This window comes from Mobula birostris, chromosome 16 (genome assembly GCF_030028105.1).
Source record: "Mobula birostris isolate sMobBir1 chromosome 16, sMobBir1.hap1, whole genome shotgun sequence".
NCBI lineage: Eukaryota > Metazoa > Chordata > Chondrichthyes > Myliobatiformes > Myliobatidae > Mobula > Mobula birostris.
Genome location: NC_092385.1, coordinates 54,235,408 through 54,261,872, shown reverse-complemented (window position 1 = coordinate 54,261,872; position 26,465 = coordinate 54,235,408). Strand labels below are relative to the sequence as shown.

Here is a 26,465-nt window from a genome sequence, read left to right as displayed (position 1 = left end):
CTGTAGTCAATGAAGAGTATTCTGACGTCTGCATCTTCACTATCTGGATGTTCCAGAGCTGAGTGGAATGAAATGGCATCTTGTGCCAGTAAGCAAATTGGAGAAGATCCAAGTCACTCCTCAAAAAGAGTTGACATGTTTCTCGAACAACCTCTCAAAGCACTTCATGAATGTAAATACTACTGGACAATAGTTATTGATCCGGTTAGGATTTTCCATGGCAAAATAAGGGGGAAGAGGAGAGGGGGTGGGGAGAGGACAGAGAGGGGGAAAAGCGGAAACACTAGTTCTGCTGTTTACAGGAATGAACTCATGTATGGACATCAAATGTTTGACTTTAGTAATGTCATAGGAACATATACATACATATGTATACAAACATAAGTAAGTTAAAAGTGTCCATAAGTTGGATATTTGTTGCCCGGGGACAGTTTGTATAATGTTTAAAAGGAAACATACCTTAACGGAGGAAGTGTGAGGCACGGGGACTTTCTCGGTGTAGTCCTGAAACATTGGGGGTATGTGCACTACAATATCCCAGGGAAGTGGAACAGGCCCATAGGCATTGCTGTCCACAAACTGACCTAAAACAGCAAGACACCATCAGCAGGTTCTACATGAGTTTAGAAAACACTTCTCACAACAAATTAATAATATTTCACACAATTCAAGAATCAGATTAAGTTACATTAGAATGTCAAATTCAGGGAATATACATCATTGGATCTACAGATGATATTCAAGTTCTCTGAAGTGCACAAAGATGTTGAAGGCAGCACATTGGGCAATGATGCGGACTCATAGCTCCAGTTACTGGGTATGACCTGAACCTCAGCCTCGTGAGCTGTCTGCATTGAGTTTGCATGCTTTCCTTGTCACTCTGTCAGTTTCCCATACCAAGTGCTTCGGTTTCGAGTTATATAAAGCTTTCATTTGGCTGTACTCGGGAGAAACTCGTTCAGTTCTGTCATCCCATTACAGGAAGTACATGGAAACTTTAGGGAGGATACAGAAGAGGTTACTGGGGTTCTGCCTGGATTAGAGTGCGTAAACTTATAAAGACAAGTTGGACAACCTTGGGCTATTTCATCTGGAGTGCTGGCAGCTGAAGGGAGGCCTGATAGGTTTATAAAATTATAAGAGGCATAGATATGGTAGAAATGTCAAATACTAGAGAAAGTGAGAGGGAAATGGTTTGAGAGAGACGTGCAGGGCAAGTGTTTCTCAGACACAGAGCATGTGGAAGATACCTGGAACAGGTTGCCAGGGTGGTAGAAGTAGGTAAGATAACAGACTATTAGACACAGGAAGATGCAGGGAACGGGGGCACATGGATCATGGGTAGGAGGAAGAGATTTAGTTTAACTTGGCATCATGTTCAGCATAGGCATCGTGGGCTAGAGGGCCTGTTTTATTCCATATCAAAGATCAGAGAGGCATAGATAAGAGTAGACAGGGGATATCTGTTTCTCAGTGTTGAAATGTCTATTACCAGAGGGCAGGCAATGAAGGTGAGGGGGGGTTAGGTTGAAAGAGGATGTGAGGGGTAAGTTCTTTTACTCACAGTGGTGGATGCCTGGAATGCGCTACCTGGTATGGGGGTAGAGGCAAATACATTAGAGCCTTTTAAGAGAAGTCTGAATAGGCAAATGGATGTAAGGAAGATGGAAGGATATGGCCATTGTTTAGGTAGGAGGGATTAATGGGTTTAAGTGTTTGTGATTTGTGTTTTAACTGGTTTGGCACAACATAGTGGGCCATATGGTCTGTTCCTGTGCTGTACTGTTCCGTGTCCTTTGTTCTATCTGCTGACTGGTGGTTAATTACTCACTGTAAATTATCCCTGGTGTGGCTGGATGGGAAGAGAATTGTGGGAGTTAAGGGCATGTGAAAGAGAATAGGTTACAGGAAAAATAAGTGGGGGAGGGGAATAGAAATTGGAATTGTGGGATTGCTTTGAGCATCTTAATGAGTCGCCTTTGTTGTGAAGGAAATACACAATATGAAAAAGGTAAAACTTAAAAGGCAGAAAGAGGACACAATTATGTGAGGGCGGGGAAATATCTTGAGTTATGGATGGTGTTCGGCAAAAGGATGGGGAGACCTCATCAACTGCAGAATTTGATGGCAGAGAGAATTAATTACTGGCAGGGTTACACGTAGGAAAATGGAGGCCAGGAGTGTCTCGGAACCATGAACGAGTAGACAACAGGGACCTAAAGGCATGTTTGATGAACTGATTTTGGGCCATCTATGGAGCGAAATGGACAGTTAATGCTCCTGGTTGAGACCCTTCGTCTGGACCAGGGTTCCTCCAGCAACTTGTGTGTTGCTCCAGATTCCAGAATCTGTATTCTTTTGCGTGTCCCATTGGTCTTGGGTCAACCAGAAGGACAGAACTCCAATGCAATAAAATACTCAGAGGTGTCGTCAGTTTGGTCCCTGTGAAGTTCTTTGGGTTCAACTTACTTTGTTGGTCATGTGCTCACCTGTATAGGGCTTTGATGTCCACTCAGTTGATCTGGATTCAGTGAAGCTTTGCAGGCGATACTAGAGTAAAATGAACCCAGTTTAGGAACGGCTCAGAGCATGTCTTCTTACAGTATTTAAATAACTTTTCATGGCTCAGTCTCATCAGCATTAGGTTACTGGTGGCACTGATCCGGGTGCTTCCCTTCTTACACAAATAGATTTAGGTCCTGTTCACTATGAATGACCTTTCCCAAATAATTCCTTCACTCTATTGTGTTCTCCCTTCCACAAAGGGCTCCAAAAAGCTGCCTTTACAGCTGCTTTCTCACTCCTCACTTGCCCCAAGTACTTCAAGATGATTCAGGCCAACAGGTATGTCGTTTGGTGCAGCTCAAATTTTAAGTGACTTTGGAGCCACCCTTGGCTTCAGATTCTACAGGGAATTTACAGGAGCCAATACTGCCATGCTGTGTATTAATATAAATTCAGAATGATACTGGACCTCTCCATCGATCAGAAGCTTCTTTCAGCAGAAAGGAATTCTTTCAAAAAATTGGATGCAAGTTAATAAGTTGTTACCGTGAATAGTTAACATTTACAGCAGTGTAGCTTTCACAGACATAAGACATTAATTACTACAAAAGGCAGCATTTGCGAATTAACCTTGTAAACATAGCAGTTTAAACCAGACCACAGATCTATTAGAAAATGGAGAGCTGCTTTGCACGAATAGCAGGCGGAACTAATTAAAGGAGATCTACACTTGAAAACTTTCCTAAGACTTTGAAGTTTTGCCACAACTATCTCAAACACAGGCTTCCTTAAATTATCAGGCTTCCTTTAGCATGAAACTGATGGGCTAGTCTCACTGCAAGGGAAACTAGGCAGAAGCACAAGTCCTGGGTTGTTCATACCCTATTGCCGACAGACTTCTATCTAGTGGTTTGACAACAGGATGCTATGCTGCAATTGTACAGATGTTTGAAAGATTGCATTTGGAATATTGTGTTCAATTTTGGTCACCCTGACATAGGGAAGATGCCTTTAGTTGGAAAGGGTGTACAGGAGATTTACAATGATGTTGTTGGGATCTGAGGGGACTGAATTATGAAGAAAGGCTGAGAAGGTTGGGACTTCATTCATTGACACATAGGAGAATGCTTAAGAACTGAGATGAGGAAGAATTTCTTTAGCCAGAGGGTGATAAATCTGTGGGATTCATTGCCACAGATGGTTGTGGAGGCTAAATCATTGGGTATGTTTAAAGTGGTGGCTGATAGGTTCTTGAATAGTAGGAGTGTTAAAGGTTGCAGGGAAAAGGCAGGAAAATGAGGTTGAGAGGGATAATAAGTCAGCCATGATGAAATGGCACAGTGGACTCGATGGGCTGAATAGCCTGGTTCTGCTTCTACGTCTTATGGTTTAATGAGTGACATAAATGGAATGAACACAATAGTGTTCCCCCCAGAGTTGGAGAAGCAAGAACCAGAGGGCATAGGTTTGAGATGAGAGGGGTGGATTTAATAGGAACCTAAGTGGCAACTTTGTTTTTTAAATGCAGAGGGTGCTCAGCCTATGGAATAAATTGCCAGAGGAAGCAGCTGAGGCAAGTCATTATCAACATTGAAAAGGCACTTGGACAGGTACATGGGCAGGAGAGGTTTGGAGAGAAATGGACCAAATGCAGTAAAAAAAGGACCTAGCTTAGATGGGAATATTGGTCAGTGTGAATGTTGGGCAGAAGGATTTGTTTCTGCACTGCATGACTCTGTGTCATGTTGAAAATTATTTTTTACATTAGTAAGAACCAAAGAAAGTTAGTGAAAACTGCACAGCAAAATAACATACTGTATCTATAGCTCCTGAAATATTTCCTAGAAATGCAATCAGGCATTCAATCAATTCCAGTTTATTTTTCTTTCAAGAAAAAAGTCCTCACTTACTCTGTAGGTGTTGCATGGTCTTAAATCTCGAAAGGCCATTTCTTTGGCAGGTTTGGCACTGTAGCAACATTTGCTGGATGCATACTGGATAAATGCCTCTCTAGCCGTCTCCTCAGTGACAGATGGGATACTGCAGAGGCAGGGAGGAGATAGCAACAGGTAGGGAGAATTGGAAGGGGACAAGAATAAAAATTAACATGTTATGACTGATCCACAGGTTCTACAAAGTTACAGTCCAAACTTACCCTTATTCCATTTCTTCATACTGTGTCATTCAAAATATTGCTTAAAATTAACTAACTCTTCAGGATTAATAGGATCCATCTCAACTTATTCAAATGCGCACCGATCGAGCTTCAAACGTTGACCCTATTGTGCTGTAGTTAATGCAATGGTGACGGAACCCAAACAGATCCTTTACTCCCAGCTGAACGAAGATCACTGAGCCCCTTGGTGCCCAAAGAAAACACTTCAAAAATAACAACAAAATCAGCTTGAAGAAATTGAACATTACATCTAAAAACTGGGAAGACTCTGCACTCAATAGATGCATCTGGAGGTTCAAGAGGGAGCTGTGCTACATGAGATCGACCTTCACTGTGCCACAGAGAACAAGCGGTTGGTGCCAATGGAGAAACTGAACAATCAAAAGACCCAACCACTAACCTCAGCCGCCACTTACTCTTGCCCACACTGCACCGGAATAGGTGGAGCCCAGACTGACCTCTACAGCCAACTGAGAACCCACCAATAGACAACCTCTTTGGAGAACATTGTATTTGACTTGAGTGAGCACACCACTAGTATGGTCCTGGAAAAGCACTTCCAGCCACAGAAATCTGGTTCAGCTGAACTTAATGGATCCATTAATTTAAGGACACAATCAAGCAGAGCCATTAAACTGTGGCAAAACTCAACTGGCCCAGCAGGCAGGCTTGAGGGAGGTTTTTCAACCATGTCTACACAGTCTGGCCTGAAAATAATTTTGGTCAGGTGACTTTTAACAGTTTTTCCAAGAGGTTCAGAGAAAAGAACTGCTGATGAGACTCACCATTTCCATGGTTACAAATTACAACAATAGTCTTGGAAATGAACCCTGCTGAAGCCATACCACAGATGGATTAGAAATGGAGGGCTGTTTTGCACAAGTAGCAAATGGAACTAATTAAAAGAGGTCTACAAAACAGCTTGTAAATTTCCCTTACATTTTAATAGCCACGACCATCTTAAGTGAACTCCATCAAATTATCACATTCTGAAAGGATGAAGCTAATGGCCAGTTTCAAAAAAGGGATCTTCAGAGAAGTACAAGATTTGGACTGTGCTTTGAAATTCCTGAGGTACATAAGGCTTCAAGACCTACATTCCCCTATCCTGTTCTGCTGAAGTACTCACAGACACACACACTGCTTGTCCAATTTTGGTGTCACAGTTGACCCACGGGAAGTCCATGTAGGGAAAGCATTTCTCCAGTTAATGGAAAGAGTCAATCAGAAATTTTGGCCACCATGAGGGACATGCTTGCCTTGGAAGAAGCACAGAGATATGTTGTTTAATTTGACAGATGGTTGCCTTGCGGGAAAAGCCTTTGCTATTTGAAGTTTGGAAGAATGAGGGTTGATGCATAGAGAGATGATTCTCAGGGAACTGGATCAGGTAGATCCCAAAGAATATTAGGGGCATATCTGGACCTAAGGTGAAATGGTCTAAGGTTACTGGAAGGCCCATTGAAGACTAGAATTTTCACTCGCAGAAGTTTGAAGATCTTGTTATTCTTTCCTCCTTGGAACTGTGGATGCTGAGTTATTTACAATATTGAAAGCTGTATCATGGGTGGAGAGTAAAGAGTAAATTTCTCCTGTGCATGGTGGAAGAGTAGAGCATCATGGCTCTATCCAATCCAGTTAGCAGTGCCTAAATGCACCTTTGGAAGTATAGTGCATGAAGTCAGATGGGAGGTCACTGGTCAAGATCACAAGTTGAATTAGCAGCGTTGATGATGGCAGTGACAGTTTTCTTCCAATTTGTGACTTAAACTGAGCTCCACTGCTCTTCATATGTATGTTAAGAGGACAGCTTGTGATCGAGCCCACTAGGGAAAAGGCAGTTCTAGATTGGGTGTTGTGTTATGAACCAGGTTTGATTAGGGAGCTTTAAGCAAAGGGACCCTTAGGAGACAATGATTAGAATATGATAGAATTCACACTGAAGTTTGAGAGAGAGAAGTTAAAAATCAGATGTTATTGGTATTAGTTGAGTAAAAGTAACTACGGTGACGTGGAGAAGGACCCTAGTAGGGATGATGGTAGAGCACCAATAACTGAAGTTTCTGGAAGAAGCTCAGAGGACGCAGGATCAGTTCATCCGAACGAAGCAGCAGCATTCTAAAGGGAGGATGAACCCTGGATGACAAGGCAAGTCAAAGAAGGCATAAAGCCAAAGAGGGGGCATATAATATTGTAAAAACTAGCCTGAAGCAAGGTGATTGGGAAGCTTTCAAAAATCAACAGAAGGCAACTAAAAAGCATTAAAAGGGGGGAAAAATGTAGTATGAAGATAAGTTAGCTAATAATAAGAGAACACCTAAAGTTTTTCCAGACATTTAAAAGATAGGCGTGAGTGGGGATCAACCTGCTGGAAAATGACACTGGAAAAGTAGTAATCAGGAACAAAGGAATAATCGATGAACTGAGTAAGTATTTTGTGTCAGTCTTCAGCAGCACCATGTCAGAAATTCAGGAGTCGGGGGAGGCAGAAGTGAGTGTAGTCACTCTTCCTAATGAGAAGGCGCTTGATATATTGAAAGGTCTGAAGGTGATTATGTTACCTGGACCAGACAGGCTCTACCTCAGGGCTCTGAATGAGGTAGCTGAAGAGATTCTGGAGGCATTAGAAGTAATTTCTCAAGGATCATTAGAATCTGGAATGGTTCCAGAGGATGACAAAATAGCTAATGCCCTTCTGCTCTTCAAGAAGGGAGGGGGGGAAAAGACAGGAAATTATCTGCTGTTATCTTGACTTCAGTGGTTGGTAAGATGTTGGAGTTCATTATTAACAAAGAACATAAAACATTTAGAGTGAAATTGCAGGGTACTTGGAAGCACATGGTAAAATACGTCAAAGTCAGAATGATTTCCATCACTTGAGATCTTGCTTGACAAATCTGTTGGAATTCTTTGACGAAATAAAGACAGGATAGACAAAAAAGAGTTGTGGATGTTATTTGGAATTTCAACAAGCCTTTTGACAACGTGCTACACATGAAGCTGCTAAACAAGATAAAAGCTCATGGTATTAAAACAAAGACACTAACATGGATAGAAGATTGACTGACTAGCAGAAGGCAAAGAGTGGAAATAAATGGGGACTTTTCTGGTTGGTGCTGGTGGCTACTGCTGTTGGTGTTGGGTCTGCTACTTTTCACGCTAATGATCTAGATGACTGAATAGAAGGCTTTGTGGCCAAGTTTGTGGACGATGCAAAGACAGGCGGTGGGGCAGACACTGTTGAGAAAGCAGGGAGTCTGCAGAAGGACTTCGATAGATTAGGAGAGTGGGCAAAGAAAGCAGATGGAATACAGTGTGTAGGGAAGTATGTAGTCATGCACCTTGGCAGGAGGAATAAAGGCATAGACTATTTGCTAAATGTGGAACAAATTCAGAAATCAGTGGTGCAAAGGGATTTGGGAGCCCCCTGCAGGATTCCTGAAAAGTTTAACTTGCAGGGTGAATTGGTGGTAAGGAAGGCAAATGCAATGCTAGCATTCATTTCAAGAGGACGGGAATATCAAAGCAAGAATGTCATGCTGAGGCTTTACAAGGCACTGGTCAGATCACATATGAAGTATTGTGAGCAGCTTTGGGCCCAATATGTAAGGAAAGAAGCACTGGCGCTAGAGAGGGTCCAGAGAAGGCTCATAAGGATGGTCCCAGGGACAAAATTTTTAACATGTGAGGAGGGCTTGATGGCTCTTGGCTCGTACTCATTGGAGTTTAGAGAACGAGGTAGAATCTCACTGAAACTTGTCAGAAGGCCTGGATAGAGTGAATGTGCAGACACTGTTTCCAGTTATAGGAATCTAGTACTAGAGGGCACAGTCTCAGAATAAAAGGATGACCCTTTGGAACAGAGTTGAAGAATTTCTTTCACCAGAAGATGATAAAGCTGTGGAATTCATTGCCACAGAAAGCTGTGGAGGCCAAGTGATTGGGTATATTTAAAGCAGAGATTGAGAGATTCTTGATTAGTAAGTACATCAAAGGTTATGGGAAGAAGGCAGGAGAATAGGGTTGAGAAAAATAATAAATCAGCCATGATCGAATGGCAGAGCAGACTCGTTGGGCCAAATAGTCTACTCCTGCTCCTATGTCTTATGATCTTAGAGGCAAAGCAATGAGAGCCATTACTGATAGGGCAAACACACACCATCCTTCTCCCAGGTTTGGGGAATCAAGAACTAGAGGGTATATGTGCAAGGTGAAAGGGGAGAGACTTAATAGGAACCTGAAGGGCAATATTTCCCCAGAGGGAGATTAATACACGGATACACTTCCAGAGGAAGGTACATTAACATCAATTGCAAGGTACTTGGACAGGTACATGGATAGGACAGGTTTAGAGGGTTATAGGCCAAACACCCACAAATGGGACAGGCTCAGCTTGGAGTCTTTGGTCCACTTCCATCTCTATGACTCTACAAGGTCTTGACTGACAAACTAACAGGATTAAAAAAATGGAATAAAGAAAATTGTGTGTAATTTAATCCAACGATTTCCTTTCAATTACTATCTGAAGTGGTTTGATTACATATCGTTCTTACTGATGTAGGTGATCGGTGTTTCATGTTGAATTCACACAAAGGGGTGTCGTTATAGCAACCAAACTCTCACCCTTTCATTATTGCATTGGTGGATATAAAGGGAGTAACTTTTTCCCCCTGTGTGGGGCAAAAAAGATAACACTAAATTACTGCACTCCATTCCAATCTGATGCCAGGAAGTGCTTTCTCCTAAAAAAAAAAGAAAGCAGAAATTTGGAACCTTCCACTAAAGAATGCTGTCAAAGTTACAACCTGATATTCTTATATATAGAGCCAGTACACTCATTAGGCACAGGAATGAACCCCGGTGTTGTCTTCTGCTGCTGTAGCCCATCCACTTCAAGGTTTAGTGAGTTGTGCATTGAGAGATGTTGTTCAGCACACCACTGTTGTAATGCGAGGTTATTTGAGTTTCAGTCAGATTGAACCAGTCCGGCCATTCTCCTCAGATCTCTATCATTAACAAGGTATTTTAATTCACAAGACTGTCACTCACTGGATGTTCATTGTTTTTCGCACCATTCTCTGTAAGCTCTAAACACTGTTGCTAGATCAGCAGTTTCTGAGATACTCAAGCCATCCTGCCTGGCACCAACAATCAATCTACAGTCAAAGTCACTTAGGTCACATTTTTCCCCCATTCTACTGTTTGGTCTGAACAAAAAGAGAACTTCTTGACCATGTCGGCATGCTTTAATGCATTGGGTTTCTGCCACATGATTGGCTGATTAGATTTTTGCATTAACCAGAAGGTGTACCTAATAAAGTGGCCACTGAGTGAACATCTATCAACCATGAACTAATTTGAAGGTAGAAACATTTAATGGGGCCGAGTGGTTTACTCCGATTCCTAATACTTAATTCCATCAATAAGTCTCTCTTGCCAATATTGTGAGTGGTTCTTCTTCATTAAACAATGTAATCTATGTCCAATCAACAGAACAGTTTCATTCCACCCATCCTTCATATTGTTTATATTAAAAAAAAGAATTACCCTGCATCTAAGTTCCAGCGAAAATAATTGCAATTTAATAATTTAACTGCTGGAGTCTAGACATTAAACTTAAGACAACATTCTCTCCTAAGTAATATGTCCTCCCAAAGTCTGTGGTGCTGAGAACTGGCTACAATAATATGTCATCTGGTGAGCTTTAGCTACATTGAAATTCACCCATGTCAAATGCAATCATATGAGTCTGTATCAAACACTTGCCTTAGTATTTCACCTCACTCTCATCCAGTGCTAAACTGTGATGTTGTCTCTCAATAGGTCATTATATCAAGGCCCCTGCTGTTTGCCCTATTCAAAACAAAATGCTTTTCAACAAAATGGGGGAGATCTCTGGGTAATCGTCGTTGCCTTCAATTTTCTCTGAAGCCCTGCGTTGGAGCCTGGTTCTGTAACACTTTCTAAATTGGCATGTACTGAAGTGAATTATGAAAGCTTGGTAGTCTTTTGAAAATGTCTCAATACTCCTCCCTAGTGTAAAGGATGAGGTCAGCAAGGAAAACTGGTGCTACTCTGTTTAAAAATACGGTCATTTGAACTTTGTCTATCTGAAATAAACTCAAAATACTTCAGAATGATGAAAATATACATTGAAAAAACCATAAAATGCTGGAAATAGAGCATAGAACATAGAAAACCTACAGCACAATACAGGCCCTTCGGCCCACAAAGCTGTGCCGAACATGACCTTACTTTAGAAATTACCTAGGCTTACCCATAGCCCTCTATTTTTTCTAAGCTCCATATACCGATCCAGGAGTCTCTTAAAAGACCCTATCATATCTGCCTCCACCACTGCCGCCGGCAGCCCATTCCACGCACTCACCACTCTCTGCGTAAAAAACTTACCCGACATCTCCTCTGTACCTACTTGCAAGCACCTTAAAACTGTGCCCTCTTGAGCTAGCCATTTCAGCCCTGGGAAAAAGCCTGTGACTACCCACACAATCAATGCTTCTCATTGTCTTCTACACTTCTATCAGGTCACCTCTCATCCTCCGCCATTCCAAGGAGAAAAGGCCGAGTTCACTCAACCTATTTCATAAGGCATGCTCCCCAATCCAGGCAACATCCTAGTACATCTGCCCTGCACCCTTTCTATAATTTCCACGTTCTTCCTGTAGTGAGGCAACCAGAATTGAGCATAGTACTCCCAAGTGGGGTCTGACCATGGTCCTATATAACTGCAACATTACCTCTCTGCTCTTAAACTGGATCCCATGATTGATGAAGGCCAATGCACCGTATGCCTTCTTAACCAGTCAACCTGCGTAGCAGCTTTGAGTGTCCTATGGATATGGACCCCAAGATCCCTCTGATCCTCCACACTGCCAAGAGTCTTAACATTAATGCTGTACTCTGCCATCATACCAAATGAACCACCTTACACTTATCTGGGTTGAACTCCATCTGCCATTTCTCAGCCCAGTTTTGCATCCTATCAATGTCCCGCTGTAATCACTAACAGCCTTCCACACTATCCACAATCACCTTTGTGTCATCAGCAAATCTACTAACCCATCCCTCCACTTCCTCATCCAGGTCATTTATAAAAATCACAAAGAGTAGGGGTCCCAGAACAGATCCCTGAGGCAAACACAAGGAAATCTGCAGATGTTGGAATTTCAAGCAACACACATAAAAATTGCTGGTGAACGCAGCAGACCAGGCAGCATCTATAGGAAGAGGTACAGTCGACGTTTCAGGCCAAGACCCTTCGTCGGGACTAACTGAAAGAAGAGACAGTAAGAGATTTGGAAGTAGGAGGGGGAGGGGGAGATCCGAAATGATAGGAGAAGACAGGAGGGGGAGGGATGGAGCTAAGAGCTGGAAAGTTGATTGGCAAAAGGGATATGAGAGGGTAATGGGACGGGAGGCCTAGGGAGAAGCTCAGAGGATGGGCAAGGAGTGTAGTGAGAGGGACAGAGGGAGAAAAAGGAGAGAGAGAAAAAAAAATTAATAATAATAAATAAATAACAGATGGGGTACGAAGGGGAAGTGGGGCATTAACAGAAGTTAGAGAAGTCAATTCAGGCCAAGACCCTTTGTCAGGACTGACGAAGGGTCTCGGCCCGAAACGTCGACTGTACCTCTTCCTAGAGATGCTGCCTGGCCTGCTGCGTTCACCAACAACTTTGATGGGTGTTGCTTGAATTTCCAGCACCTGCAGAGTTCCTCGTGTTAGAGAAGTTGATGTTCATGCCATCAGGTTAGAGGCTACCCAGACGGAATATAAGATGTTGTTCCTCCAACCTGAGTGTGGGTTCATCCTGACAGTAGAGGAGGCCGTGGATAGACATATCAGAATGGGAATGGGACGTGGAATTAAAATGTGTGGCCACTGGGAGATCCTGCTTTCTCTGGAACAAGTGCTACACATGCCCTTACACTTCCTCCCTCACCACCATTCAGGGCCCCAGACAGTCCTTCCAGGTGAGGCGACACTTCACCTGTGAGTCTGCTAGGGTGATATACTGAGTCTGGTGCTCCCAATGTTGCCTTCTATATATTGGCGAGACCCGACGCAGGCTGGGAGACCGTTTCGCTGAACACCTACGCTCTGTCTGCCAGAGAAAGCAGGAAAAAATACCCAGTAGAGTTATTGTCCCATTCCTATTCCTAACTTCCACCCACAGAGACTCCATAGACAACCCCTCCATGACTTCCTTCTTTTCTGCAGCCATGACACTATCTCTGATCAACAGTGTCATGCCCCCATCTCTTTTGCCTCCCTCCCTGTCCTTTCTGAAACACCTAAAGCCTAGCACTCGAAGTAACCATTCCTGCCCCTGAGCTATCCAAGTCTTCGTAATGACCACATCATAGCATCAAGTGCTGATCCACACTCTAAGCTCATCTGCTTTGTTTGTATTACTTCTTGCATTAAAATAGACACATCTCAAACCGTCAGTCTGAGTGTGTACCTTTTCTAAAACCTGCCTATCCACCCTTTTGCACTGTCTCCAAGCTTCCTCTATTTGTGAGCCAACCGCCCTTTCCTCTATCACTTCAGTTCGGTTCCCACCCCCCAGGAATCCTAGTTTAAACTCTCCCCAATAGCCTTAGCAAATCTCCCCACCAGGATATTGGTCCCCCGGGATTCAAGTGCAACCCATCCTTTTTGTACAGGTCACTCCTACCCCAAAAGAGGCCCCAGTGATCCAGAAATCTGAATCCCTGCCGCCTGCTCCAATCCCTCAGCCACGCATTTTTCCTCCACCTCATTCTATTGCTATACTCACTGTCACGTGGCACAGGCAGTATTCCTGAGATTAGTACCTTCCTTCCTAACTCCTTATAGTCAATTTTGAGGACCTCCTCCCTTTTCCTACCTATGTCGTTGATACCAATAAAAAAGGAAATAAAAAAGGCCTTCAACCTTGTCTGTTACCTCTATCTCACTCTCTATACCTGCTGCCTGACTTGTGAAATAGTTCCGACCTTCTCTGTTTTTGTGCCTTCATACAGATAATTTGAGCACTTTCTTACATGTGAGATCTTGATGTGCACAAATTGGAACCTGGGTTTATCAAAACAGAAGCTGCAGTGGCTGGGCTTGCATTCAGGAACGTGGAAGGTGCCCTGTTGTCACAGGCCTCTTTCACACCTCTCTGACTTGTGCCTTTGATGACACGGGCAGAGAGAACAGAGACATCAGCACACAAACCAGTATCATCTGATCACACGACAGAGGCGGTTAAATGGCAGCTCTGTGACTGACCCTACCTCCCCTGTTTTTGTTCACAGGTTCTCCCTCCTTGTGGGGCTAATAGCCACTTCAATTGCTCATGGCTTTCATTTGCTGATGGGTCCATTTCACAAGACACAGGTTTTTCTCTGGACTCTTTTGTTTTGTTTCCCACTATCCCAAGACTCGCTTCCAGCTTCCAGAACGTGAGCAGGACAGCTGGGCTCAATCAGGATTGACTTGTTGCAGGATAAGGAGTCACCTTCCAGATGTGGGATCTCACCTCCATGCCCTCTGTGGATGAGGCTCCGGTCTCTCTGTTCCTTCTGCCATGGAAAGTGGTGGTGGAACAAAGTTCTCCTCTGTGAAACACAAGCAAATGTTTAGATTCTTGACTGGAAGGTTCTGACTTCACCTTGAAGTTCACCCTCCCTTGGGCCCAACAGGGTGAAGCAGTGAGTGATGATGCTTTAATACAAAGGATTCAAAGTACATTTATCAAAGGATGTATAAATTACACAGCCTTGAGATTCATCAGCTTACATACACCCACAGAGCAAGAAACCCGAAAAAAACCAATTAAAAGCAAAGACCAACGCCCAAAGAAATAGGAAAAAATAAAACACAAATCACGCAAACAATAAAAGCAAGCAATAGCATTCCAAGCCAAATTGAGTCCTTAAACCCAAATCGCAGAGCAGCCGGAGTAGGCCCAAAGCCTCAATCTCGGTTTGTCATATAGCAGGGCAAATTGCCACGAAGCTCGCAGAGATGAAGCACATAGCAGACGGAGCAGTCTCACACTCCGTGGAGAGAGCAGTGAACATCACGAAAGAGTGAACAGAATTGGTCCGACCCTTGCCTCTGGTCCTGACACCCTGTATTTCCAGCCTCTCTGGGCCAGCATTTAAATCATCCAATCTCCGGATCATGCTGTGCACTAGGGCCCAGGTCCCACCACAGCAATACGCTCCGGGCTTAGACCTTGCTGGTCAGCCTAAAGCCATTCTCAAACTTTCAAAAATCGATTTGGTGTTTAGATTGATCCATCCTCACTCCTGGTTTAGGTGGATGGGCACTGAAACTCCTCCAGCTTGACTCCTCTCTGAATTGCTTGTTCCGACTCCATCTCTGACTTTGACACCATCTCGACCATGCGATGCTCAAACTTTGCCTCACACCAGCGCCACTCAAGCTTCCAGCCAGCTTCACGTCCGTTCGCCTCGTCATTGTTTGCAGTGATATTTCACCACAATTTACCTCAGGAAAAGCATTACTAATAATGTTTTTAGTCGTATATCTTGCCTTTTGAATTACCTGTAAGCTATTGCCCAACTTCAATAGCATCATCTTACACCATTAGTCATTACTAGTAACACATCAGCCATTACAATCTGGTTTGATGCAGCATCCTCTCACAATATACAAAAATGACAACAAACTGTCACGACAGCAGAAAAGATCACTGGCTGCCGTTTACCAGCACTGCAAGGCTTGTATATGTCCAGGACAAAGAAGGAAGGAAGAAAAAAAATCATTGTGATCATTACACACCTTGTAAACTGACTTTTCCCAAAACCTCCTTCTGGAAAATGTTATAGGGCTATTAAAACAAAAACTCCACACTGTCGTGAAAGTTTCTTCCCCCAGTCAGTTAATCTGCTCAACTATTATCACTAACACACACAATTCCCTCTATCTATTATCTCTGTCACTGCATTGTAAACACTTTAATCCATAACTATTTTTATATTGCTGTTTACATTGTACAAACGTAAATGCATGCTGGTATTGTTAGCGTGTAATTAGTTTAGGCAGGTTGTGTTTGTCTATTATTGTGACTTAGATGAAGATCAGACCACATTTTATGAGTAATTAATGCAGAAAACCAGGTCATTGCAAAGGGTTCACAATTTTTTTCTTGCAACTGTATATTATATACACATTTTACTCCATATCTTTATAACAGTTGATTGCTTTTTTGTTGCATATCATGCTGACATATTACAGCAAATTCCAAACACATGCAAATGTACACGGCAGATAAAGTTGATCTTTGATCCACTGTCAGCACAGGGAGAACAACCCCACGCCCACCCCGACTGGCATTCACTGCTTATCTCAGTTGGAGGCCTAGAAGTGGATACTATACTTCCTGGTTCTACAGGGTGAGGCAAGGGATGAGTGAGAGTGTGGGATTACAGTGAGTGGAAGGGGCTCCACTAATTTACCTCTGTATGAATTATTAGATCTGAAAAGACCAGGATTTAGAGGTGCTAGTTAATGGCCTGATAACATCTTCCAGAGTCACTTGAGGTACAGCACTTTGAAAAGACCTCCAGTATGGAGTATGGAGTCCATTTTTCAGGAAAGGGCCCGGAGACAGATAGGAAGCATTTCTCCATTTTGATGCTACTCTCTCCATGTATGTTAAAGAGAAATGCACAGTAATTTTGCAAATACAGTGGATTCAAATTAATTGGGTCACCAGTTAATCATGGCAGCTGTTTACTTGTGACAACTTGTAAAGAAAAAAACTAATCGAGAAATTAGCCAGGATTTCTTTCATTTATTTAGGACACTGTGCCACTTAACGGGGACAGGAGACTGTTGCCAAGCAGTTTCTAACTAGTGTCAGTCATGTGCACTTCTGTGGCCGTTGACACTACAGTGTGCTAAAAGTGAACAGTTTTTAAATAGTGTTAGTTGTATTTGTTTGTTTTCAAAATGCAGTGATTTTTGTCACTGATAGTTGGAAAGAAATAGGCAGTAATAAAATTCAGAACTGTTTTAATGACTGTGGTTTCAAGCATTCAGGCTTCGATATGCGAGGAACTGCTAGGAGTGAAAATTAAATGATTTCTCTACTTAAGCAACTTAGGAACTATGAAGAATTTGAAGGTATTGACAATCATGTTGAATGTTACAATTAAAATGAAGATTTGGAGGATGCAGCAGTTTCTAACTATCCTCAGTTACATACAATTATGTGGCTGTTAGACACTATACTGTGCTAAGAGCGAACAGCTTTTAAATAACATCAGTTCTGTAAGTATGCTTGTGTAATGTTATTCATTTGAGTGAACCAATGCAAATTTACAAATCAGTGAACTTTGATACTAGTTCATATAGAAAGGCAATGAAGGCAGTCCTTTATCTGCACTGCATTCATTTATCGGTGTCTGCATTGATTTTGTTCAATCAAACAAACACGGCAGTGTACATGGTATAAATTCCTCTGTCGATAACTATTAGGAACTAATACACAGTTTTATAGTACTACAGTAATATTGGTGGTGTTCTAATTTGTTCTGTTTTTCATTTAAATACAGAATTTATTACTCAGTTAAATGGTAGTTTGTCTTTTATAAACGATCTCCATGAAACCAGCTAAATGGGGTAGCCGCATAGCAGGGCCAAAACGCACTGGTCCCACAGTCTTAATTAATTTTATATAGAAGGGTGCCCAGAAAATGCAAGTTTGACTTGTTGGTAACTTTGGCTTCAGCATGACTGCACTTCCCCCTTCCCAATGCAAACCAGCAGTGCAGCAACCAGCTGCTTGACCATTTTGCGGCTGGTCCCATTTGACTCTTACTGTGGCATTAGTTCAAGGTGGCAGGAATGAGAAAGCCGCAAATGTGGAACTGCAATCGAGCTGCGTACAAGTGAAGTCACGAAAGCTCGATGCCATGGCTCACGCTTCGGGTGGTGTAGCAGCTGCTACATCCTGCTCTGACCAAAAAAAATCACTGAACCAAAACCCAGTACTTACCACCACCTACGGTCCCCTCATATCCAGTGACGTCATCCAGCAGGTGAGCTGGTGGTGCGGACGGAACTTCCTCAGCCTGTGGAGCTCCAGGGTAAGCTGCAAAGACAATATGGCACATGCTTCTGTTGAATGAACGGGATGAGCCATTAAAAGAGAAGTAACAGTCTTTCTGACTCATTTGCCCTTGTATCTATATTTATACTCCTCTCAGAAGTAAGAATGGAAGAATCTCAAAAAGTGGTGGATACAGCCCAGCCCAACACGGATGAAGTCCTCCCCATGATCGGGCACATCGACAAGGAGCACCTTCACAAGAAAGCTGCACCTATCATCAAGGACTCCCACCATCCATCCAGGCCATGCTCTCTTCTCACTACTACCATCCACCAAGGGGTACAAGAGCCTTAGGACCCACACCATTAGACTCGGGAACAAATGTCACCCTTCAAACATCATGATACTGAAGCAGTATGGATAACTTCACTCTCAACTCTGAACACAACCCACCGACTCATTTTCAAGAACTATACAACTCTTATTCTTAGTATTAATTCTTAGCTAGTTGCACAGTCTTCATTCCAACCTTGTTCGTTTTTCAGAGTATTTTTCCATTGATTCTGTTGTATTTCTTTGTTTTACCATGAATGCCTGCCTCAAGGTAGTATATGGTGATCTATACAAACTTGGATAATAAATTTACTTTGAGCTTGCTTTATTTAATCTGGACTTGTCATTAATTGTTATTTTTTTGTTTTGCACTGCCTTGCTTTTTGCAGATTTTTTTTCTATAGCATTGGGACTGTGATGTGTGGTAACACACACAGGACTATCCCCAGCATATCCTTGGTCATTAATGCAAATGAGGCACTTCACCGCATATGTGCATAGTCTGATCTTACAAACGGTACTAACTAAAGAGAGAAGTAGGAACAAGTGAAGGCAATTCACTCCCTTAAGCCTGTTGTGTCCTTCAGTGGAATCCAGGTTGACCTGTTATTCCAAGTCCACTTTCCTGCCCTTTCTTCATTTCCTTGGGTACCATTGCTGAATAGAAATCTATGTCTCTCAGCATTAAATATACCCAAGGACTCTGCCCTAAGAAGATCCTAAGATCGGCAACCCTCGGAAAGCAAAAAATTCTTCCTCATCTCAGTCTTAAGTAGGCTGAAATGTTCTGGGACCATACCCTCTGCTTCTGGACTCTTCCAGGAGAGGGTGCAGGATCTCACAATTGAACCTGTCTAGCCCTCTAAGTTCCCCTAACAATTTTCAAAGTTTCGAAATGATTTTCTCTCATTTTTCTAAACTCCAGCGAGTCCCTACCTGTTTAAGCTCCACTTAAAGCAAACCCTTCACACTCAGGCGCAGGCTAAGATCATTCTAGTGAACCCTCACTAAAATGCTTCCAGTGAAATATCTTTCACTGTCTCGTGGAGCCAACACTGTTCACAGTACTCTAGTTGTGGTCTCACGTACATTGTCCAGTTGCAGGAAGACCTCTCTATCTTCGTACTCCAATCCTTTTGAAATAAGGGCCAGCATTCCGGCTGCCTTCCCTATAACTGCTGAATCTGTGAGCTCTTAGTCACTAATAGCTATTGAATCATTTAAAATAGCTCTGGTCACTATCTACAATATTGCACAATGGATGCAGAATTGCTGATGAACCAAACCTATGGACCAGTAATTTGAAGAGTGACAGAGACAGACCTGCAGCATATATGCAGGTATCTCAAAATTAATCTCCACTAAAAGGGGCTGACCACCTGTATCGTATAGACAGCTTGGTGGGCTTTTTCATACAAATTGGGCTGCATGGCAACTTTACACTTTACAGCGCCAGCAACGGATTCACGCTACCATCTGTAAGGCGTTGTTTACGTTCTCCCTGTGACCGTGTGGGTTTCATCTGGGTGCTCCGGTTTCCTCCCACATTTCAAACATGTATGGGTTTGGGTTAGTAACTTGAGGGAATGCTACGTTGGTGCCAGAAGCATGGCGACACTCGTGAGCTATCCAACACATCCTCGGACTGTGTCAGATGTCGATGCAAACAGCACATTTCACCTCACATTTTCATATTACATGTGATAGATAAAGCTACTTCAAAAAATGTTCAATCTAAGCTAAAAATTAGCCAGGCTTCATGTCTCAGTATATTGTGGGGGATCATGGGAATTTTTAATTAACTTTTAAAATAGGCAGTGAGCTGCAGTAAGTTTTGGAGATGCTATCGATAGATATACACCCACACGCCACACACACACATACCCCCACACAGGAATTGAAATTTAGCTATTGGTTTTATTCTCTAAAACCCTGCAGGGTGTCTGTCAGACAGGTGACAATCATAGCTCCACCAAGTTTGGATTTGATCCCTTTGAAGTGGCAAACATCAGAATCATTACTGGCTTAAAAGTCATTCAACCTCTCAGGATATTGATCAACTAATTTCCTCATCAGAATATCTTTGTAGACATTAACTGAATAGCAAAAACAGGCATTCCTTACTGACAATGGATCAGTTCACTAAATAGACCAATACATGGACTTAGAACCAACAGGATAAAGATGATTAGATCAAAAGAAACAGCAGAATTATTTATACAGAAAAACACACAGAATTGTCCAACTTGTAGGTCTGTGTCTATTGAATGGTACTATCAAGAGTTCAGGCTGAATTATTGTGCACTCAAGATTAGTGGCAGAGAGACTTGGGAATCAAGATCAACAATCTGTGCTTGAAGGTGACAGCATAAATTTTAGATTAGATTAGGTTCAACTTTACTGTCATTGTGCCCAGTACAGATACAAAGCCAGTGAGATGCAGTTAGCATATAACCAGAAATGCAAAGAATAGTGTTATTTACAAGATAACTGTGAATAAAAAGTAAGTGCTACAGCACACAAATATAAAAGTACTGAGACAGTACAATACGGATGCAATACTGCTTAGCGCTGTGATGAGAGGTTCAGCAGGGTCACAGCCTCAGGGAAGAAGCTCTTCCTGTGCCTGCTGGTGCGGAAGCAGAGGCTCCTGTAGCGTCTACCAGATGGGAGGAGAGTAAAAAGTCCATGGTTAGGGTGAGATGCATCCTTGATAATGCTTTTCACCCTGCCCAGGCAACATTTATGGTAGGTGTTCTCATGGTGGGCAATTGGGTGCCAATAATCCGCTGGGCAGTTTTCACCACACGCTGGAGTGCTTTGTGGTCCGAAACAGAACAATTGCCATACCACGCTGAGATCCAGTTGGTGAGTATGCTCTCAATGGTACAGCGGTAAAAGTCCGTCAGTATCCTGGGACAGAGATGAGCTTTCTTTTTTGCTCCACAGGAAATAAAGGCGCTGTTGCGCCGTTTTGATCAGGATGGAGGAGTTCAGGGACCAGATGAGGTCCTTGGAAATGTGGACACCAAGGAATTTGAAGCTTGATACACGCTCTGCTACAGCTCCGTTGATGTAGATGGGGACGTGAGTGTGGCTCCTAGCATGCTTGAAGTCCACAATGATCTCCTTGGTCTTCTGGGTGTTAAGGGCCAAGTTGTTGTCGGCACACCACGTGGCCAGGTGCTGGACCTCGTCCCTGTGGGCCGTCTCATCATCCCTTCTGATCAGGCCAATCACTGTGGTGTCGTCTGCGAACTTGATTATGGAATTAGAACCACGTACAGGAACGCAGTCATAGGTGAAAAGGGAGTACAGGAGAGGGCTCAGCACACAGCCTTGAGGCACGCCGGTGTTCAGGGTGAGAGTGGAGGAGGAGAGTTGTCTAACTGATTGGGGTCTGTTAGTCAGAAAGTCCAAGGTCCAGTTGCAGAGGGATAAGCTGATACCAAGCTGGTGAAGTTTGGCGATCAGCTTGGAGGGGATCACAGTATTGAATGCCAAACTAAAGTCAATGAACAGCATTCTGACGTAAGAGTTGGGGCTGTCCAGGTGGGTCAGGGCAGAATGAAGTGCCGTGGAGATGGAGTCCTCTGTTGACTTGTTGGTGCGATAGGCAAATTGATGGGGGTCCAGGGTAGAGGGCAGACAGGATTTTAGATGTGATAGAACCAGACTCTCAAAGCACTTTGCAATGATGGGGGTGAGTGCAACTGGGTGGAAGTCATTCAGGTCCGTGGCGGTGGAATGCTTCGGCACTGGTACGATGGTGGCGATCTTGAAGCTTGAGGGGACAACTGCTTGGGCCATGGACAGATTGAAAACGTCTGTGAAGACCCTGGCTAACTGGCCTGCACAGACTGTGCATATGGCCAGGTATTCCATCCAGACCAGCTGCCTTCCGTACATTCACCCTGCTCAGGGTGGCACAAACATCGGAGGTGGAAAGTGAGAGAGGCAGTTCACCAGGTGGGAGATCTGCTTTGTGGGTGACCTCCTTGTTCTCTCGGTCAAAGTGAGCGTAGAAGTATTTGAGCTCATCAGGGAGGGAAGCAGAGCTGGAAGGGGGCACAGTACTAGGAGGTTTGAAGTCTGTAATGACCTGTATGCCATGCCACATGCGCAGGGGGTCCGAGGAGTTGAACTGCTCCTTGATTCTCTGTTTGTATATGTGTTTAGCCTGAGAGATTCCCCTCAGGTTGGCCCTGGCTGAGCTGTAAGCCTCCCAGTCTCCAGACCTGAAGGCTGAATCTCTGGCTTTGAGCAGGAGGCAAACTTCTCTGTTCTTCCATGGTTTCTGATTGGGGAAAACTTTTATTTGTTTTAGTGACATCACTCTATCTACACACTTGTTGATGTGCTCAAGGACAGAGTTGGTATATAAGTCAATGTTAATCTGAGAGTCTGTGGTGGCATGGGCAGCAAACACGCTCCAGTCTGTGTGCTGGAATTGGTGCTGAAGAGCAGAGTCAGCCCCCTCCAGCCAGATCTTAAGCTGCAAAATTGTGTAAATGAGAGGGGCTGTGGGGACTCCTGATAACAGCCAGCTGTTGGCTGAAAGCAGGTTTCAGCTCTGAAGATGGATGGGGAGACACCATCAGTGGATCATCAGAACACGTGCTAATGACAGCTCAACAATCCAAAACATTACCTCAGCTGCTGTCTCCTGAGGTGACGCCCATGTGTTATTATATTTTACCTCAGTCATCTAAAGATCAGGGGAAATTCACGTTCAAGTTTATAGTTATTCAACCAGACACATGAATGTAGCTAAACGAAACATTGTTCCTCTGGGGCCACGGTGTAAAACACAGTACTTATAGTCACACTCCAGTATATACAGTCACAAAATAATACTAGCATGTCCCTGAAACTGAGAGGTTGACATAAAGTGCAGGGTGCATGTTTATGTAAGGCAGCATAATACCACTGGCACTATTATTAATAAAAACAAGCCATCGTATAGAAGAAACGTGACCAGCGCAGTGTGGCCGTGAGTTGGGGGGCGGGGGGAGAAGGGAGGTTTAGACAGACTGTACATGTGCGCCAGGCAGCAGGGTGTTAAGGAGTCCAAAGCGAGTTCAAATCCCACTAGCATAAATAGTGAATATATAGCACTGACATCCTTAACCAACTGTCGAAGATCGAGAAGCTGCACTTCAGCCTGACGGTTCATGCTTTCAGGCGTTTATACTTGCGGCCCAATGTTCAGCAGAATTGGGGTAAATGCACGAAGTACGGTGCTGTGGGTGTAGAATCACTTACAGTCCGGACTGGTTAAGGATGTCACTGTTATCACACTTCTGAACACATAAGGACCTTTGGCCTCTCAATTTCATCATGGCCTTGCACATTAGCGCATGTCTGTACAGCACTTTGAAATTAACTGCAACACTTTACTCTGCATTCTGTTACTGCTTTCCCCTTGTACAACTTTGATGTTCTGATGTGATGAAATGATCTGTACAAATGGCATGCAAAACAACATTTTTCACTGTAACTTGCTACATGTGACAATAACAAATTACCCAGAACCCAACAGTGATACATCCCTGGCCCTTGGCCCACTATGGGCATCCCAGCCAGATCCACCATGGGCATCATGACCATCTCTTATAACCACCTAGGATAAGTCCTCTGCTCATTACTACAGCTCTGCATTCAACACTATCATCCCTTCAAAACTAATCTATAAGCTCCAAGATATAGCCTCACTACCTCCTTGTGTAACTGGAGCCTCCTTTCCCTCACTTGCAGACCCCAACTAGTTTGTATTGGCAATATCTCCTCCACAATCTCCATAAGCACCAGTACACCACAAGGCTGTGTGCTTAGCCTCCTGCTCTAAGCACATCTCCAATGCCATATTTAAGTTTGCTAATTACACAACTGTCGTTGGCTGAATCAGTATAAACGAGGGGGATTGAAAATCTGGCTGAGTAGTGCTACAACAACAACCTCTCACTCAATGTCAGCAAGACCATGGAGATGATTATTGACTACAGGAAAGGAGGAAGAAACCGGAGGTTCATAAGACAGTCCTCTTCAGAGGATCAGTAGTGGACAGGGTCATCAATTTTAAATTTGTCAGCGTTATCACATCAGAGGATCTGTCCTGGGCCTACCATATAAGGGCCATTAAGAAGAAAGCACAGCAGCATCTCTATGAGTTTGCAAAGATCTAAAACTTTGACAAACTTCTATAGATGTGCAATGGAGAGTATACTGACTGGCTGCAGCGTGGCCTGGCATGGAAACACCAATGCCCTTGAATGGAAAAACCAACAAAAACAGCCCAGTCCATCATGGATAAAACCCTCCCCACTATTCAGCACATCTACAAGGAGTGGTGTTGCAGGAAAACAGCATTCATCATCAAGGAACCCAACCAGCTAGTCCATGCTCTCATCTCACCGCCACCTTCAAGGAGATACAGGAGCCGCAGGACCCACACCGTCATGTTCAGGAACAGTTATTACCCTCAACCATCAGGGTCTCGACCCAGAGGGAACGACTCCACTCACCCCAACACTGAACTGTTCCCACAACCTACGAACTCACTTTCAAGGACTCTTCATCGAATGTTCTCGTTATTGCTTGTTTTTCTTTATTATTATTACTTTGCTTCTTTTTTATTTTTGTATTTGCACACCTTGTTGTCTTTTGTACATTGGCGGTTAGTCCATCTTGTTTTATACACCTTTTCATTGATTCTATGCTGTTTCTTTGTACTTATTGTGAATGGCTGCAAGAAAATGAACCTCTGGGTTGTACATGGTGACATATACAGTGCCTATACGAAGTATTCAACCCCTTGGAGATTTTCATGTTTTATTGTTTTACAACACTGAATCACAGTGGATTTAGTTTGACTTTTTTGACACTAATCAACAGAAGAGACCCTTTCGTGTCAAAGTGAAAACAGATCTCTACAAATTGAACTAAATTAATTACATACAAATATAAAACACAAAATAGTTGATTGCATAAGTATTCACCCACTTTGAGTCAGTATTTAGTAGATGCACCTTTGGCAACAGTTAAGAGACTTGACTCTGTGTGGATAGGTCTCTATCAGCTTTGTACATCTGGACACGAATTTTTCCCCATTATTCTTTACTGCTCAGATTGCACAGGGATTGTGACTGAACAGACCTTTTCAAGTCCAGCCTCAAATTCTCAATTGGATTGAGGTCTGAACTCTCTCGGCTACTCTAGGATAATAACTTTGTTGTTTTTAAGCAATTCCTGTGTAGCTTTGGCTTTATGTTGGTGTCAATGTCTTGCGGAAAACAAATCTTTTCCCAAATCACAGTTCTCTTGCAGACTGCATCTGGTTTTCGTACAGGATTTCCCTGTATTTTGCTCCATTCATTTTACCCTTTACCTTCACAAGCCTTCCAAGGCCCGCTGCAGTGAAGCATCCCCACAGCGTGATGCAGCCACCACCATGCTTCACAGTAGAGATGGTGTGTTTTTGATGATTCGTGGTGTTTGGCTTATGTCAAACATTGCGTTCAGACTGATGGACAAAAAGCTCAATTTCGGTTTCATCAAGCCACAGAATCTTCTTCCAGCTGACTTCAGAGTCTCCCACATGCATCCTGGTAAACTCTAGACGAGATTTCATGTGAGTATTTTCCAACAGTGGCGTTTGCTTTGCCATTCCTCATAAAGCTGTGACTGGTGAAGCACCTGGGCAACAGTTGTTGTATGTGCAGTCTCTCCCATCTCAGCCATTGAAGCTTGTAACTCCTCCAGAGTTGTATAGGTCTCTTGGTGGCCTCCCTCACTAATCCCCTTCTTGCACGGTCACTCAGTTTTTGAGGATGGCCGGCTCCAGGCAGATTTACAGCTGTGTTACATTCTTTCTATTTCTTGATGATTGACTAAACTGTACTTCAAGGGATATTCAGTGGCTTGGAAATTTTCTTGTATCCATCTCCTGACTTGCGCTTTTCAATAGCCTTTTTGCGGATTTGTTTGGAGTGTTCTTTTGACTTTACAGTGTACTTTTTGCCAGGATACTGACTCACCAGCAGTTAGATGTTCCAGATACAGGTGTATTTTTACTACAATCAATTGAAACACCTTGACTGCACACAGTTCTCCAAAAACAGATCACCATTTAACTAGTTATCTGACTTCTAAACCCAATCAACATGACTGGAGAGAAAAAGCTGAGGCGTAAATTTAAAAGGTGGGAGGAGGGCAGAGAGAACCACCAGGTGATAGGTGAAACTTGGAGGAGAGAGAGCTGGGAAGTTGATTGATGAAAGAGACAGAAGGCTATGGAAGACAAAAAAGGAGGAAGGAACATCAGCGGGAGTTAATGAGCAGGCAAGGAGATGAGGTGAGAGAGGGTAAAGGGG

General features: G+C 43.3%; 1 protein-coding gene across 3 annotated transcripts in view; it reads right to left on the bottom strand.

Annotated features, from left to right (window-relative positions):
- The window catches only part of LOC140211141 (protein SSUH2 homolog), a 69,425-nt gene that overhangs the window by 20,959 nt on the left and 22,001 nt on the right, over nucleotides 1-26,465 (bottom strand). For 2 of the 3 annotated variants that reach the window (XM_072280653.1, XM_072280652.1), the window contains exons 3-7: nucleotides 17,707-17,802; nucleotides 14,215-14,293; nucleotides 4,416-4,545; nucleotides 2,490-2,550; nucleotides 460-584 (exon numbers count right to left, since the gene is read on the bottom strand). In XM_072280653.1, the coding sequence (XP_072136754.1) occupies nucleotides 460-584; nucleotides 2,490-2,550; nucleotides 4,416-4,545; nucleotides 14,215-14,293; nucleotides 17,707-17,802 (491 nt within the window). Of the gene's footprint in view, nucleotides 1-459; nucleotides 585-2,489; nucleotides 2,551-4,415; nucleotides 4,546-13,969; nucleotides 14,170-14,214; nucleotides 14,294-17,706; nucleotides 17,803-26,465 lie in introns of those variants that run through there. The other variant, XM_072280654.1, reaches the window with a different exon arrangement.